At 46.8% G+C, this 15089-nt stretch overlaps 1 protein-coding gene across 1 annotated transcript in view; it reads right to left on the reverse strand.

The window, feature by feature from the left end:
- The window catches only part of kcnh2b (potassium voltage-gated channel, subfamily H (eag-related), member 2b), a gene marked incomplete at its 3' end in the record, with an annotated part of 112739 nt that overhangs the window by 33288 nt on the left and 64362 nt on the right, over positions 1-15089 (reverse strand). Inside the window, 4 exon segments of the mRNA XM_080514859.1 lie at positions 2659-2870; positions 4415-4749; positions 5969-6164; positions 13998-14153. Coding sequence (XP_080370985.1) covers positions 2659-2870; positions 4415-4749; positions 5969-6164; positions 13998-14153 — 899 coding nt within the window.

The following is a 15089-nucleotide window of genomic DNA, read 5'->3' on the forward strand; positions in this document are numbered from 1 at the left end:
CAGACAGACAGACAGCACGTTGGTCCACTGAGGCGTGTTGAATGAACTTGATAAACAACGTCCACACGGGGGCGCTGCGTCGGGGCTGGACGGCCTGGCCGTGCTCCCGCTAGCCACAAACTGTTGATAAAAGCGTCCAGATGTGTAGAGACGTAACCAGGAAGTGACTGAGACAGTGAGCCAGACGTCGACACGTCGCCCCTTCATGGTTTGTTTAGTTTTATTTTGGCGGGTTGTCCTTCAGCAGGGACGATTTCAAAGTCACTTCTGACTCACTTCCTGTTTCTGCACCGAGACTCGAGTCGCTGACGTCGCCTCAAAATCTCCACAACTTTATATTTATACGTAATATCATCATCATCATCGTCATCGTCATCATCCTCGTCGTCATCATCATCATCATCAAAGTACAGTGTGCAGAGTTCAATGTGTCACTATGGATACCGTGATGCAGTATTTGTACTTTTTTAAAAGGCTCTTGTGGTCATGAGTGACGTGTTAATTAGTAACATGTTAATTAGTAACATGTTAATTAGTAACATGTTAATTAGTAATGTGTTAATTAGTAACATGTTAATTAGTAACATGTTAATTAGTAATGTGTTAATTTGTAATGTGTTAATTAGTAACATGTTAATTAGTAATGTGTTACTTAGTTATGTGTTAATTAGTAAAATTTTAATTAGCAACATGTTAATTAGTAACATTTTCATTTGTAGAGTGTTAAATAGTAATATGTTAATTTGTTACATGTTAATTAGCAACATGTTAATTAGTAACATGATAATTAGTAATATGTTATATAGTTACGTGTTAATTAGTAACATGTTAATTAGTAACCTGTTAATTAGTAACCTGTTAATTAGTAACCTGTTAATTAGTAACATTTTAATTAGTAACCTGTTAATTAGTAATGCGTTACTCTCATATGAACACTTTTTTTGGTAACTAGTAATCCAACGCGTACCTGTAAAAATATATCACATAAATAGTTTTTGTTATTTGCATTTTTTGGCATAAATCTGTTAATCAACCTCAGTCCTGAAGTAAACCTCCACAGTAAAAGTAAACCTCCACAGTAAAAGTAAACCTCCACAGTAAAAGTAAACCTCCACAATAAAATCAACCATTTGAGTGAAAGTTCTGGTGAAGTTACGAGGGAACAGTGACCCCTAGTGGACGTTTTGGCCACAGCGGGGTTAAACCGGCTGTTCAGAGAGTGACCGGAGGTTTTCCTCCTGACAATCCCCCTCCCTCACCTCACCCCCCCCCCCCCCCCCCCCCCCCCCCACCCCCGCCGGGGGCTGAACTCAGCAGGAGAATTGCCATATAGGTCAATTATTCAATTATATAAGCTGCATTATGCTGCATTATACATGGTGTGTGTGTGTGTGTGTGTGTGTGTGTGTGTGTGTGTGTGTGTGTGTGTGTGTGTGTGTGTGTGTGTGTCTTGTGACCCGGGGGGGAAGTAAATATAACAAACTGAGGAATGTGTGTGGGGGGGGGGGGATCATGGATAATACATAAAGCCTCACAAACATGACTTATGAGCTCGTCTGTAAAACGTGTGGAAAAACATCAAAGTGACACAAATCACAATCCACTTTGATGTTCCTTTTAGTGTTTTTCCTCCACGTGACCAGCTGGAGACGTCAACTTGTTCAAAAATACGAGTTTAATCCCCAGAATTATGACCATTAAATCCAGGTTACCAGACACAGAACACAGATGTGAGAGTTTTTAAAAGCCATGAAGCGTAATTCACGCTGTCGATGCTACGTCACCTCCGTCGACTCGCCTGCTTCAAAATAAAAGTAAAAGTAAAGATGAAAACATTAAATGTGTAAAGAAAGAAGAGTTGAGGATGAAACAAGTGGAAACAGAGGCTGTTTGCACTTTTTGAAAACGACTACAGCTCTGTCTCCGTGGAAACGGGGGGGTGAAACTTTTGGAAAATACTCTTGACTCTTAATTTGAAATTGCTCCAACTCGGTCTCCATGGAAAGGTGTGTGTGTGTGTGTGGGGGGGGGGGGGGTTGTTTGAGACGTAACGCAACTTTTTGAAAATGCTCCAGCTCTGTCTCCATGTAAAAGGAAGCTACACAACTTTTTGAAAATGTTCCAATTCTGTTTCCACAGAAAAGCAAGTAACGCAACTTTTTGAAAATGCTCCAACTCATTCTCCATGGAAAAGGAAGTAATGCAACTTTTTGAAAACGCTCCAACTCTGTCTCCACGGAAAAGGAAGTAACGCAACTTTTTGAAAACGGTCCCACTCAGTTTCCATGTAAAAGGAAGAAAGCAACTTTTTGAAAATGGTCCCACTCAGTCTCTGTGTAAAAGGAAATAACGCAACATTTTGAAAACTCTCCAACTCTGTCTCCACAGAAAAGCAATTAACGCAACTTTTTGAAAATGCTCCAACTCTGTCTCCACGGAAAAGCAATTAATGCAACTTTTTGAAAATGCTCCAACTCTGTCTCCACGGAAAAGGAAGTAACGCAGCTTTTTGAAAATGCTCCAACTTTGTTTCCATGTAAAAGTAAAGCAACAAAGACGTATCGTCCACGAGACAATCAGTCCAAAACCAAACCGACGGAACACAATCGCAGCCATTCCCACACACACACACACACACACACACACACACACACCCACCTGGGTGACCTTCTCGGTGACGTGGTGTGTGCGGTCGATCAGCTTGCAGGGCGCGATGATGTCCATGTCGCCGGGCGGCAGGGCGATCAGCGGGTCGGGCTTGAAGTCCACGAAGTTCAGGGTGATGTGGGGGATCTTGGAGATGGTCCGGTACCGCACCAGGTCCGAGTCCGACGTGGAGTTCAGCATGTTGGCCTTGCTGTTCACTGCACCTGCAAGGCAAGGCAAGGCGCCCAGTGAGGCATGGAACGGCGGCGGCTCGGCTCCGCCCCCTCCCTAATTAGTAACATGTTAATTAGTAGTGTGTTATTAGTAAAACGCTAATCAGTAAAATGTTAATTAGTAACGTGTTATTAGTAAAATGTTAATCAGTAACGTGTTAGCAACATGTTAACTAGTAACGTGTTATTAGTAACATGTTAATCAGAAACATGTTAGTAAAATGTTAATCAGCAACGTGTTATTAGTAACATGTTAATCAGTAACGTGTTATAAGCAACATGTTAATCAGTAACATGTTATTAGTAACATGTTAAATAGCAACGTGTTATTAGCAACATGTTAGCAACATGTTAAATAGCAACGTGTTATTAGTAACATGCTAATTAGTAACGTGTTATTAGTAACGTGTTATTAGTAACGTGTTATTAGTAACGTGTTATTAGTAACATGCTAATTAGTAACGTGTTATTAGTAACGTGTTATTAGTAACGTGTTAATTTGCAACATGTTATTAGTAACGTGTTAATTTGCAACGTGTTGTTAGTAACGTGTTGTTAGCAACGTGTTGTTAGTAACGTGTTGTTAGCAACGTGTTGTTAGTAACGTGTTGTTAGAAACATGTTAATTAGCAACGTGTTATTAGTAACAGGCTAATTAGTAACGTGTTATTAGTAACGTGTTATTAGTAACGTGTTATTAGTAACGTGTTATTAGTAACGTGTTAATTAGCAACGTGTTATTAGTAACATGCTAATTAGTAACGTGTTATTAGTAACGTGTTATTAGTAACGTGTTATTAGTAACATGTTAATTAGCAACGTGTTATTAGTAACGTGTTATTAGTAACGTGTTATTAGTAACGTGTTATTAGTAACATGCTAGTTAGTAACGTGTTATTAGTAACGTGTTATTAGTAACATGTTATTAGTAACATGCTAATTAGTAACGTGTTATTAGTAACGTGTTATTAGCAACCTGTTATTAGTAACATGTTAATTAGCAACGTGTTATTAGCAACATGTTCATTAGCAACGTGTTGTTAGTAACGTGTTGTTAGTAACGTGTTGTTAGTAACGTGTTGTTAGTAACATGCTAATTAGAAACGTGTTGTTAGTAACGTGTTGTTAGTAACGTGTTGTTAGTAACATGCTAATTAGAAACGTGTTGTTAGTAACGTGTTGTTAGTAACGTGTTGTTAGTAACGTGTTGTTAGTAACGTGTTGTTAGTAACGTGTTGTTAGTAACGTGTTGTTAGTAACGTGTTGTTAGTAACGTGTTGTTAGTAACGTGTTGTTAGTAACGTGTTGTTAGTAACGTGTTGTTAGTAACGTGTTATTAGTAACGTGTTCATTAACCTCAGTCCTGATCTAAACAAACAACCAAATATTTAAAAAATAAATAAACAATAAAAGTAAACTTCTACAGTAAAATCAACACACAGTGAAAGTTGTGGTGAAGTTAAGAGGGAACAGTGACCCCTAGTGGACCCCCCCCCCCCCCCCCCCCTCTCCCCCCTCCCCCCCCCCTCCCCTACCGGTGCTGCTGCTAGCCGGCCGGACGCTGGCCCGCCGGTTCTTGCGTTCCCAGTCGGGCCTCATGGCCTCGATGTCGTCGACGGACGAGGCGCGCCGCATGCTGTGGAAGCTCTCCCGCGAGCGGCTGCGCGTCAGGGAGCAGTTGGACGCCGAGCCGTCGGGGTTGAGGCTGAGGCGGTGGTGCGACGCCACGCAGGGCGAGGACTGGGCGAGGGGGCCGACCAGGTGGGCCCCGTGGGGGGGTGGCGGTGGTGGGGGGGGCGCCGGGGGCTCGGTGCACAGCAGGGTGCGCTGGTCCTCCTGCCGGTCCTCGGGCCAACTCTGCAGGGCTAACCTGGGGAGCGGGAGCACAAACACGCCATTTTGGTTGCTCATGGGCACAGTGGGCGGGGCCTGTTCCACCGGTCTCCGTCACGTTGACGACGGGAAAAAAAATCAACCCCTTTCTGGAAACTTTCAAGCCACCGAGCTTAAAATCCGACTTAAAAAAAGTAATCCAACTACAAGTTACTCTTTTAAAAAAGTAGCTTGGTTGCATTACTGATAGCGTGCTTTTAAAAGTAACTAAATTGTATCATTAATGCTACAATACTAACGCTACGATAGTAACGCTACATTAGTAATGCTACAGTAGGAATGCTACAATAGTGATGCTACAGTAGCTATGCTACAATAGTAATGCTACAGTAGGAATGCTACAATAGAAACGCTACATTAGTAATGCTAAACTAGTAATGCTACAATAGTGATGCTACAGTAGCTATGCTACAATAGTAATGCTACAGTAGGAATGCTACAATAGAAACGCTACATTAGTAATGCTACAGTAGTAATGCTACAATAATGATGCTACAGTAGTTATGCTACAATAGTAATGCTACAATAGTGATGCTACAATAGTAATGCTACAGTAGGAACGCTACAATAGAAACGCTACATTAGTAATGCTACAGTAGTAATGCTACAATAATGATGCTATAGTAGTAACGCTACAATAGAAACGCTACATTAGTAATGCTGCAGTAGTAATGCTACAGTAGTAACGCTATCATAGTAATGCTACAGTAATGCTACAGTAGTAACGCCACAATAGTAATGCCACAATAGTAATGCCACAATAGTAATGCTACAGTAGTAATGCTACAGTAGTAACGCTATAATAGTAATGCTACAGTAATGCTACAGCAGTAATGCTACAGTAGTAACGCTATAATAGTAATGCTACAGTAGTAACGCCACAATAGTAATGCCACAATAGTAATGCTACAGTAGTAATGCTACAGTAGTAACACTACAATACTGGTTTGGAAACAGTAACATGTTAAATTACTCGTCACGTGTTCATGACGTCACTGATGCTGAGAAAGGATCAGTGCACATGACGGCCGGAGTGACTCGTCGTTCTGCACATGCTCAGTAGAGCCCGTAGTGACTCGTCGTTCTACACATGCTCAGTAGAGCCAATCGGAACAGCGTTTCCGTAACGACAGCCCAGCTCTGTCTGGAAACGTCCCCCAGTGAGACAAAGACGTCTCCGTGACATAACAAGCTACCTGCTGCCGCCGAGCTGCTCCTGGTCCGGCGGCAGGAAGTCCCCCGGGCCCAGGGACTCGTGGCCGCGGGGGTCCGGGTGCAGCGGCAGGGGCGTGGCTACGGGGACCTGGCCGGCCTCGGCGTCCTCCAGGGACACTTTGCTGTTGGACAGGGAGCGCAGGAGGGGCAGTCGCAGCCTGAAGCCTCGGGGACGACCTGACGGGTCCGGGACGAGACGGAAGACACTGTCTCAGCACCAGGACACTTGGTATACGTCCAGTCACAGAAAGACGTCTGTCTTCACACCGTCTCCAGGGACATTTACGTCTTACATGCGGTCAAAACGATACATTTTTCACTTGAAGTGATGTAAAAATTGGACCCATGATGAAAATAATTTCATTTGAAATTGAAACTATGAATCATTATATTAAAATGAACATTACAACTGAATTTGTTGGAATTGTCAACAAGGATGAATGAGAATTATGGGACAAGGCGAGAAAAACGCAGAAAAGATGTGATTTCACTTTTATTTGATTAAAATAGAACAACATTTTTATTGATGTTTATGAGGGACCTTGTGTCTGTTTTACTGGCAAAACTTTGTTTATTTATCATTTTTATTTGTTTTCTCATCCATATATTTATTCATTCATATTGCTTTTTTTTGATTAATTAAATTAATTATATCATTTATCCATCTTTTTTTTTTGTTTAATTAATTAATTAATTTATCCATCCATCCATTTTTCACATTTATTTATTTATTTATTTATTCCTGTTGAACTTGGGGAAGAGCAGTTTCCCTTTAGGCTAAAAAAGAAGTTATGAAAATAGTCTGAATATAGTTTCTGGGTCTGTGATTTTCTTATTACAGAAAATTGTGTGATTAAATCTATTTTAATTTTTTAAAATTGGTTGGCAACACCAGTAACAGTGTGAGAGTACGTATTTACTTTGGCTGTGGGATCAATCTTTTCGTGCTTCTTTGGTTCTTTTGAGGATCTTTAATGTTGCAGGAACAAGAACAAGGGCAGAAAAGGGATGAAACCAAAAAAAAAAAAGAGGATTATCCAGAGAGTGGAAACTGAATCAGCTTGGAAAAAAACAATCCACAGGAATCTGGGACATGATCGTGATTAGTTTGGAGTTTCAGCTGCAAAGTTAAGAACAAAACTTTAAAAAAATAAAAACAATAACACACCAGATGAAAAGCGGCGTGGGCAACCGATGATATTTCCTCCAACGTGGAGGATTTAAAGGACTGGAAGCACCGAACCGTCTAAATTCGGATTGGAAAAGTCTGATCAGCAATCAGGTGAACCGCCGCCTCTGATTGGTTGACCGATGATGACCTGCGTCGGCCTCCCAGTGACAACTGATCAACCTGGGACTGCTTGTAGTTACCTGAAGTACCAGTAACTAGCTACCTGGAGTACCAGTAAGCGGCATCACTGTTAACGACTCAGCGTTTCCCAATAGATCCACAAAAACTGTGCAGAAAAAGTCCCATGCAAAGTGGATGAGAGACTCCCTGTGGAGGAGATCAAAGGAGCCATTGTCGGTTGCCATGGAGACGCTGCACGGATCAGTGCTTCCCTACTGGGTATGACATCACTGGGTGTGGCTTTGATCTGAGGGCTTTCAACTCAAGATGAAAGTCAGACCATATGATGTCATCACATGGTCTATATAAAGGAGAGGCCAGCTTGGATCTCCACATTTGAACTGTGAGGCTGCAAAGACAAGCAAGGAGCTGCGACATTAACCACGACGGTGAGAGTTTTATTCTACGGATAAAGATGTCAGACAATGTCTCAAAGGTGCGTGAGGCGGTCCTGCATGAGATGGATAACCTTCAGACTCAGTATGAGGGGGTCCTCCGTGAGAAGGAGAACCTCTACACTGAGAACATGAGGCTGGTGGAGGCCAACAAGGTCTTAGAGGAGAAGCTCCAGGCAGAGGAAGAGAAGAAGAGTAAGAAAGAAGAGTGGTGGATGAAACCCAGAGGTCTGGAGGAGAAGCTCCACCAGGTGGTGGAGGAGAGAGACTGGCTGCTGCATGAGAAGGAGACCCTCCAGACTCGGCATGAGGCGGTCATAAATGAGAAGAGGAGCCTCTGCACTAAGAACATGAGGCTGGTGGAGGCCAACAAGGTCTTACAGGAGAAGCTCCAGGCAGAGGAAGAGAAGAAGAGTAAGAAAGAAGAGTGGTGGATGAAACCCAGAGGTCTGGAGGAGAAGCTCCACCAGGTGGTGGAGGAGAGAGACTGGCTGCTGCATGAGAAGGAGACCCTCCAGACTCGGCATGAGGCGGTCATAAATGAGAAGAGGAGCCTCTGCACTAAGAACATGAGGCTGGTGGAGGCCAACAAGGTCTTACAGGAGAAGCTCCAGGCAGAGAAAGAGAAGAAGAGTAAGAAAGAAGAGTGGTGGATGAAGCCCAGAGGTCTGGAGGAGAAGCTCCACCGGGTGGTGGAGGAGAGAGACAGGCAGCTGCATGAGAAGGAGAACCTGCTGTATGAGAACAAGACCCTCAAAACTCAGCATGAGGCGGTCCTGCATGAGAAGGAGACCCTCCAGACTCAGTATGAGGCGGTCCTGCATGAGAAGGAGACCCTCCAGACTCGGCATGAGGCGGTCCTGCATGAGAAGGAGACCCTCCAGACTCAGTATGAGGCGGTCCTGCATGAGAAGGAGACCCTCCAGACTCAGTATGAGGGGGTCCTCCATGAGAAGGAGACCCTCCAGACTCAGTATGAGGCGGTCCTGCATGAGAAGGAGACCCTCCAGACTCAGTATGAGGCGGTCCTGCATGAGAAGGAGACCCTCCAGACTCAGTATGAGGCGGTCCTGCATGAGAAGGAGACCCTCCAGACTCGGCATGAGGCGGTCATAAATGAGAAGAGGAGCCTCTGCACTAAGAACATGAGGCTGGTGGAGGCCAACAAGGTCTTACAGGAGAAGCTCCAGGCAGAGAAAGAGAAGAAGAGTAAGAAAGAAGAGTGGTGGATGAAGCCCAGAGGTCTGGAGGAGGAGCTCCACCGGGTGGTGGAGGAGAGAGACAGGCATCTGCATGAGAAGGAGAACCTCGAGACTCATTATGAGGCGGTCCTGCATGAGAAGGAGACCCTCCAGACTCAGCATGAGGGGGTCCTGCATGAGAAGGAGACCCTCCAGACTCAGTATGAGGCGGTCCTCCATGAGAAGGAGACCCTCCAGACTCGACATGAGGCGGTCATAAATGAGAAGAGGAGCCTCTGCACTAAGAACATGAGGCTGGTGGAGGCCAACAAGGTCTTACAGGAGAAGCTCCAGGCAGAGAAAGAGAAGAAGAGTAAGAAAGAAGAGTGGTGGATGAAACCCAGAGGTCTGGAGGAGGAGCTCCACCGGGTGGTGGAGGAGAGAGACAGGCAGCTGCATGAGAAGGAGAACCTGCTGTATGAGAACAAGACCCTCAAAACTCAGCATGAGGTGGTCCTGCATGAGAAGGAGAACCTCCAGACTCAGTATGAGGTGGTCCTCCATGAGAAGGAGACCCTCCAGACTCAGCATGAGGCGGTCCTGCATGAGAAGGAGACCCTCCAGACTCAGTATGAGGCGGTCCTGCATGAGAAGGAGACCCTCCAGACTCAGTATGAGGCGGTCTTGCATGAGAAGGAGACCCTCCAGACTCAGTATGAGGGGGTCCTCCATGAGAAGGAGACCCTCCAGACTCAGTATGAGGCGGTCCTGCATGAGAAGGAGACCCTCCAGACTCAGTATGAGGCGGTCCTGCATGAGAAGGAGACCCTCCAGACTCAGTATGAGGCGGTCCTGCATGAGAAGGAGACCCTCCAGACTCGGCATGAGGCGGTCATAAATGAGAAGAGGAGCCTCTGCACTAAGAACATGAGGCTGGTGGAGGCCAACAAGGTCTTAGAGGAGAAGCTCCAGGCAGAGAAAGAGAAGAAGAGTAAGAAAGAAGAGTGGTGGATGAAGCCCAGAGGTCTGGAGGAGGAGCTCCACTGGGTGGTGGAGGAGAGAGACTGGCTGCTGCATGAGAAGGAGACCCTCCAGACTCAGTATGAGGCGGTCCTCCATGAGAAGGAGACCCTCCAGACTCGGCATGAGGCGGTCCTCCATGAGAAGGAGACCCTCCAGACTCGGCATGAGGCGGTCCTGCATGAGAAGGAAACCCTCCAGACTCAGTATGAGGCGGTCCTGCATGAGAAGGAGACCCTCCAGACTCGGCATGAGGCGGTCATAAATGAGAAGAGGAGCCTCTGCACTAAGAACATGAGGCTGGTGGAGGCCAACAAGGTCTTACAGGAGAAGCTCCAGGCAGAGAAAGAGAAGAAGAGTAAGAAAGAAGAGTGGTGGATGAAGCCCAGAGGTCTGGAGGAGGAGCTCCACCGGGTGGTGGAGGAGAGAGACAGGCAGCTGCATGAGAAGGAGACCCTCCAGACTCAGCATGAGGGGGTCCTCCATGAGAAGGAGAACCTCTACACTGAGAACATGAGGCTGGTGGAGGCCAACAAGGTCTTACAGGAGAAGCTCCACCAGGTGGTGGAGGAGAGAGACAGGCTGCTGCATGAGAAGGAGACCCTCCAGGCTCGGAATGAGACGGTGTAGGCTTGGATGGAGAACTTCCGTGCACAGAACAACCTCTGTATGTATGAGAAGATGAACCTCGACACTGAGAACATGAGGCTGGTGGAGGCCAACAAGGTCTTACAGGAGAAGCTCCAGGCAGAGGAAGAGAAGAAGAGTAAGAAAGAAGGGTGGAAGTGGTGGAAGAAGCCCAGAGGTCTGGAGGAGAAGCTCCACCAGGTGGTGGAGGAGAAGAAGAACCTCCGGACTCAGCATGAGGCGGTCCTGCATGAGAAGGAGACCTTCCAGACTCAGCAAGAGTCTTTCTGCATGAGATGAAGACCCTCCAGGGAGTCTTGGGTCTCAGGGTCAGGGCATATGGGTTAGGGGTCAGGGGTTAGCGTATAGGAGTTAGGGCTAGGGTATAGGGGTCAGGGGTTAGAGTATAGGAGTTAGGGTTAGGGTATAGGCGTTAGGGTTCAGGTATAGGGGTCAGGGGTTAGAGTATAGGATTTAGGGTTAGGGTATAGGCGTTAGGGTTCAGGTATAGGGGTCAGGGGTTAGAGTATAGGATTTAGGGTTAGGGTATAGGCGTTAGGGTTCAGGTATAGGGGTCAGGGGTTAGAGTATAGAAGCTAGGGTTCAGGTATAGGGTTCAGGGATTAGGGTATAGGAGTTAGGGTTAGGGGTCAGGGGTTAGGGTATAGGAGTTAGGGTTAGGGGTCAGGGGTTAGGGTATAGAAGCTAAGGTTCAGGTATAGGGGTCAGGGATTAGGGTATAGGAGTTAGGGTTAGGGTATAGGGGTCAGGGGTTAGAGTATAGAAGCTAGGGTTAGGATATAGGCGTTAGGGTTCAGGGGTTAGGGTATAGGAGTTAGGGTTAGGATATAGGCGTTAGGGTTAGGGTATAGGGGTCAGGGGTTAGGGTATAGAAGCTAGGGTTAGGGGTCAGGGGTCAGGGTATAGAAGCTAGGGTTAGGATATAGGCGTTAGGGTTCAGGGGTTAGGGTATAGGGTTAGGGGACGACTCATTTCTACTGCCAACTGTGGAGAAGACGTCCAGACGAGACACTTCAGGGACCCTGGACCCACGAGGACGTCCAGGCAACGTTTAGGAAAGAGGAACAAAGACGTTGATTCTGGTTCCTGAGGACCTTCTGGAGGAACTGAGACGACGCCTTCAGGATCTGCTCCGTGGTTCTCGCTCCTGGGAACTCGTCCTCCGTTTGCTTGGTGGAATATCTGTGGTTGATGTCAGTTGTTGATTTGGACGTTGAAAAAAAATAAAAGTTCCAAAGAAAACGACTGAAAGGAGTTCAGAGTTTAACTATGAAGCAAAGCGCCAGCAGAAAAAAAAAACAACAACCCTACAATAATGCCAATTCATAAAAAAAAAAAAAAAAAATGTATTCTGTCTACATTTTACTAAAAAAAAAAAAAAAAGTTCTGCAGCTTTACATCTTCGTAATTCAGCTTTTACCTGGAATACAACAGACACTTCATACTTTACAAAACTAAGTGTGATGATAATAATAATAATAATGTTAATTTAGTGTGAAACGTATGGATGGTTGCTAGGCAACAGGGAAGGAACAAACAGATTCATGACTCAGCAGTAAATGTTTTTGAGTCTCATCTGTTTTTACAGAAACTTGCTAATTGAGTCCCGAACGTTTCAGTCACGTTCACTTTGACATGAATTCCTGACACCTGTTTTTAAAATGTAAACGTTTTAACAGCAGAACTTTGGGGTTGAAAATAATCGTCACTGCAGAGAATAATTTTATGTAAACTGGTGTTTTGCTCATCATAGAGGTAGAATATGGAGTTATTTTATAGTGGTGGACTGGTAGGGAGCAGTGACACCATGCTAAAACTACTCCTTTGGGAGGGGGTGTGGCCTTCAGGAGGGGGTGTGGCCTTCAGGAGGGGGTGTGAGCTTCATGAGGGGGTGTGGCCTTGATGAGGGGGTGTGAGCTTTAGGAGAGGGTGTGGCCTTCATGAGGGGGTGTGGCCTTCGGGAGAGGGTGTGAGCTTCAGAAGGGGGTGTGGCCTTTGGGAGTGGGAGTGAGCCTCAGAAGGGGGTGTGGCCTTTGGGAGAGGGTGTGAGCTTCAGAAGGGGGTGTGGCCTTTGGGAGAGGGTGTGGCCTTCATGAGGGGGTGTGGCCTTTGGGAGAGGGTGTGAGCTTCAGAAGGGGGTGTGGCCTTTGGGAGTGGGAGTGAGCCTCAGAAGGGGGTGTGGCCTTTGGGAGAGGGAGTGAGCTTCAGAAGGGGGTGTGGCCTTTGGGAGAGGGTGTGAGCTTCAGAAGGGGGTGTGGCCTTTGGGAGAGGGTGTGAGCTTCAGAAGGGGGTGTGGCCTTCATGAGGGGGTGTGGCCTTTGGGAGAGGGTGTGGCCTTCATGAGGGGGTGCGGCCTTTGGGAGAGGGTGTGAGCTTCAGAAGGGGGTGTGGCCTTTGGGAGTGGGAGTGAGCCTCAGAAGGGGGTGTGGCCTTTGGGAGAGGGTGTGGCCTTCATGAGGGGGTGCGGCCTTTGGGAGAGGGTGTGAGCTTCAGAAGGGGGTGTGGCCTTTGGGAGTGGGAGTGAGCCTCAGAAGGGGGTGTGGCCTTTGGGAGAGGGTGTGAGCTTCAGAAGGGGGTGTGGCCTTTGGGAGAGGGTGTGGCCTTCATGAGGGGGTGTGGCCTTTGGGAGAGGGTGTGAGCTTCAGAAGGGGGTGTGGCCTTTGGGAGTGGGAGTGAGCCTCAGAAGGGGGTGTGGCCTTTGGGAGAGGGTGTGAGCTTCAGAAGGGGGTGTGGCCTTTGGGAGAGGGTGTGGCCTTCATGAGGGGGTGTGGCCTTTGGGAGAGGGTGTGAGCTTCAGAAGGGGGTGTGGCCTTTGGGAGTGGGAGTGAGCCTCAGAAGGGGGTGTGGCCTTTGGGAGAGGGTGTGAGCTTCAGAAGGGGGTGTGGCCTTCATGAGGGGGTGTGGCCTTTGGGAGAGGGTGTGGCCTTCATGAGGGGGTGCGGCCTTTGGGAGAGGGTGTGAGCTTCAGAAGGGGGTGTGGCCTTTGGGAGTGGGAGTGAGCCTCAGAAGGGGGTGTGGCCTTTGGGAGAGGGTGTGGCCTTCATGAGGGGGTGCGGCCTTTGGGAGAGGGTGTGAGCTTCAGAAGGGGGTGTGGCCTTTGGGAGTGGGAGTGAGCCTCAGAAGGGGGTGTGGCCTTTGGGAGAGGGTGTGAGCTTCAGAAGGGGGTGTGGCCTTTGGGAGAGGGTGTGGCCTTCATGAGGGGGTGTGGCCTTTGGGAGAGGGTGTGAGCTTCAGAAGGGGGTGTGGCCTTTGGGAGTGGGAGTGAGCCTCAGAAGGGGGTGTGGCCTTTGGGAGAGGGAGTGAGCTTCAGAAGGGGGTGTGGCCTTCGGGAGAGGGTGTGATCTTCGGGAGGGGGTGTGGCCTTTGGGAGAGGGTGTGGCCTTCAGGAGGGGGTGTGGCCAGTGAGAGCGGGTACCTGTGACGAGCCAGGTGGGCAGGCGGTGGTTCAGGTCCTGTCTGCGGTTCCGGAGTGTTTCCTCTGTCATGACATCGAAGTTGAGGATGAACATGATCACGACGCCATCTTCATTCTTCACCGGCACCACGTCCACCATGCACAGGAAGCAGTGACCTGTAGGGGGTAGACCGGGGGGGGGGAGGGGGGGGGGGGGCAGGTGAGATTAATGCTGTGAGGCTTCAGGTGGTATCTTTTGTCTATAACCTTGCATATTGACATGTATATGTTCGTTAATATGTGTTATTCCCTGTTTTACATCAACAAACTCTTAAACGTCAGTGTCTCTGTGCTGAAGCTCCGCGACTGTAAAAACACAAATATATTCAACAATCTACAACCGCTAGCGCTAGCCAACCAAAAGACGAGGGGGTTCCTGTGGGACGACTCATTTCTAATAAAAATAGAAGAAATTAAATATTTCTATCATATTCTAATCTATGAACGGCTGAATTAATTAATTAATTCATTAGGATTTTCTACATGTCCCTACAAACTAAAATGCACAAATAAATATTAAATCATGTAGATGACGTAAATAAAACCATGAATAAGACTTATTTCTGATGTGGTTATTAAAAAAAAGTATAAAATAAATTTAAAAAATTTAAAAAATATGAAATAGTGACAATATAGTTAAATATAGGCAACGGCACTGAAAACGACAAAATAAAAGCCCAACCCGCTCCACGTGACGACAAAGTTTGACGACAGATCTATTTGTGAAATGTGCAGTAGCGCCGTTTCCGTCGTCTCCACGGCAACGGCAGGACATTTTCGAAAAGTTCCCCCACTTAAGCGTTTTCTTCCCACTAAAAAAAAAAAAAAAAAGCTGCACATAAACAAGTGTTTCCTCGTTTCTCTGGAGTCGTTTCCTGCTCGCCGTGATCAAGGGCTAGGGTTTAGGGTTTAGGAGTTAGGAGTTAGGTTTTAGGGTATAGCAGATAGGGTTTAGGGTATAGGAGTTACAGTTTAGGGTATAGGAGCTAGGGTTTAGGGTATAGGAGTTAGGGTTTAGGGTATAGGAGTTACGGTTTAGGGTATAGGAGTTAG

Source organism: Blennius ocellaris (assembly GCF_963422515.1).
Source record: "Blennius ocellaris genome assembly, chromosome: 19".
Taxonomy (NCBI): domain Eukaryota; kingdom Metazoa; phylum Chordata; class Actinopteri; order Blenniiformes; family Blenniidae; genus Blennius; species Blennius ocellaris.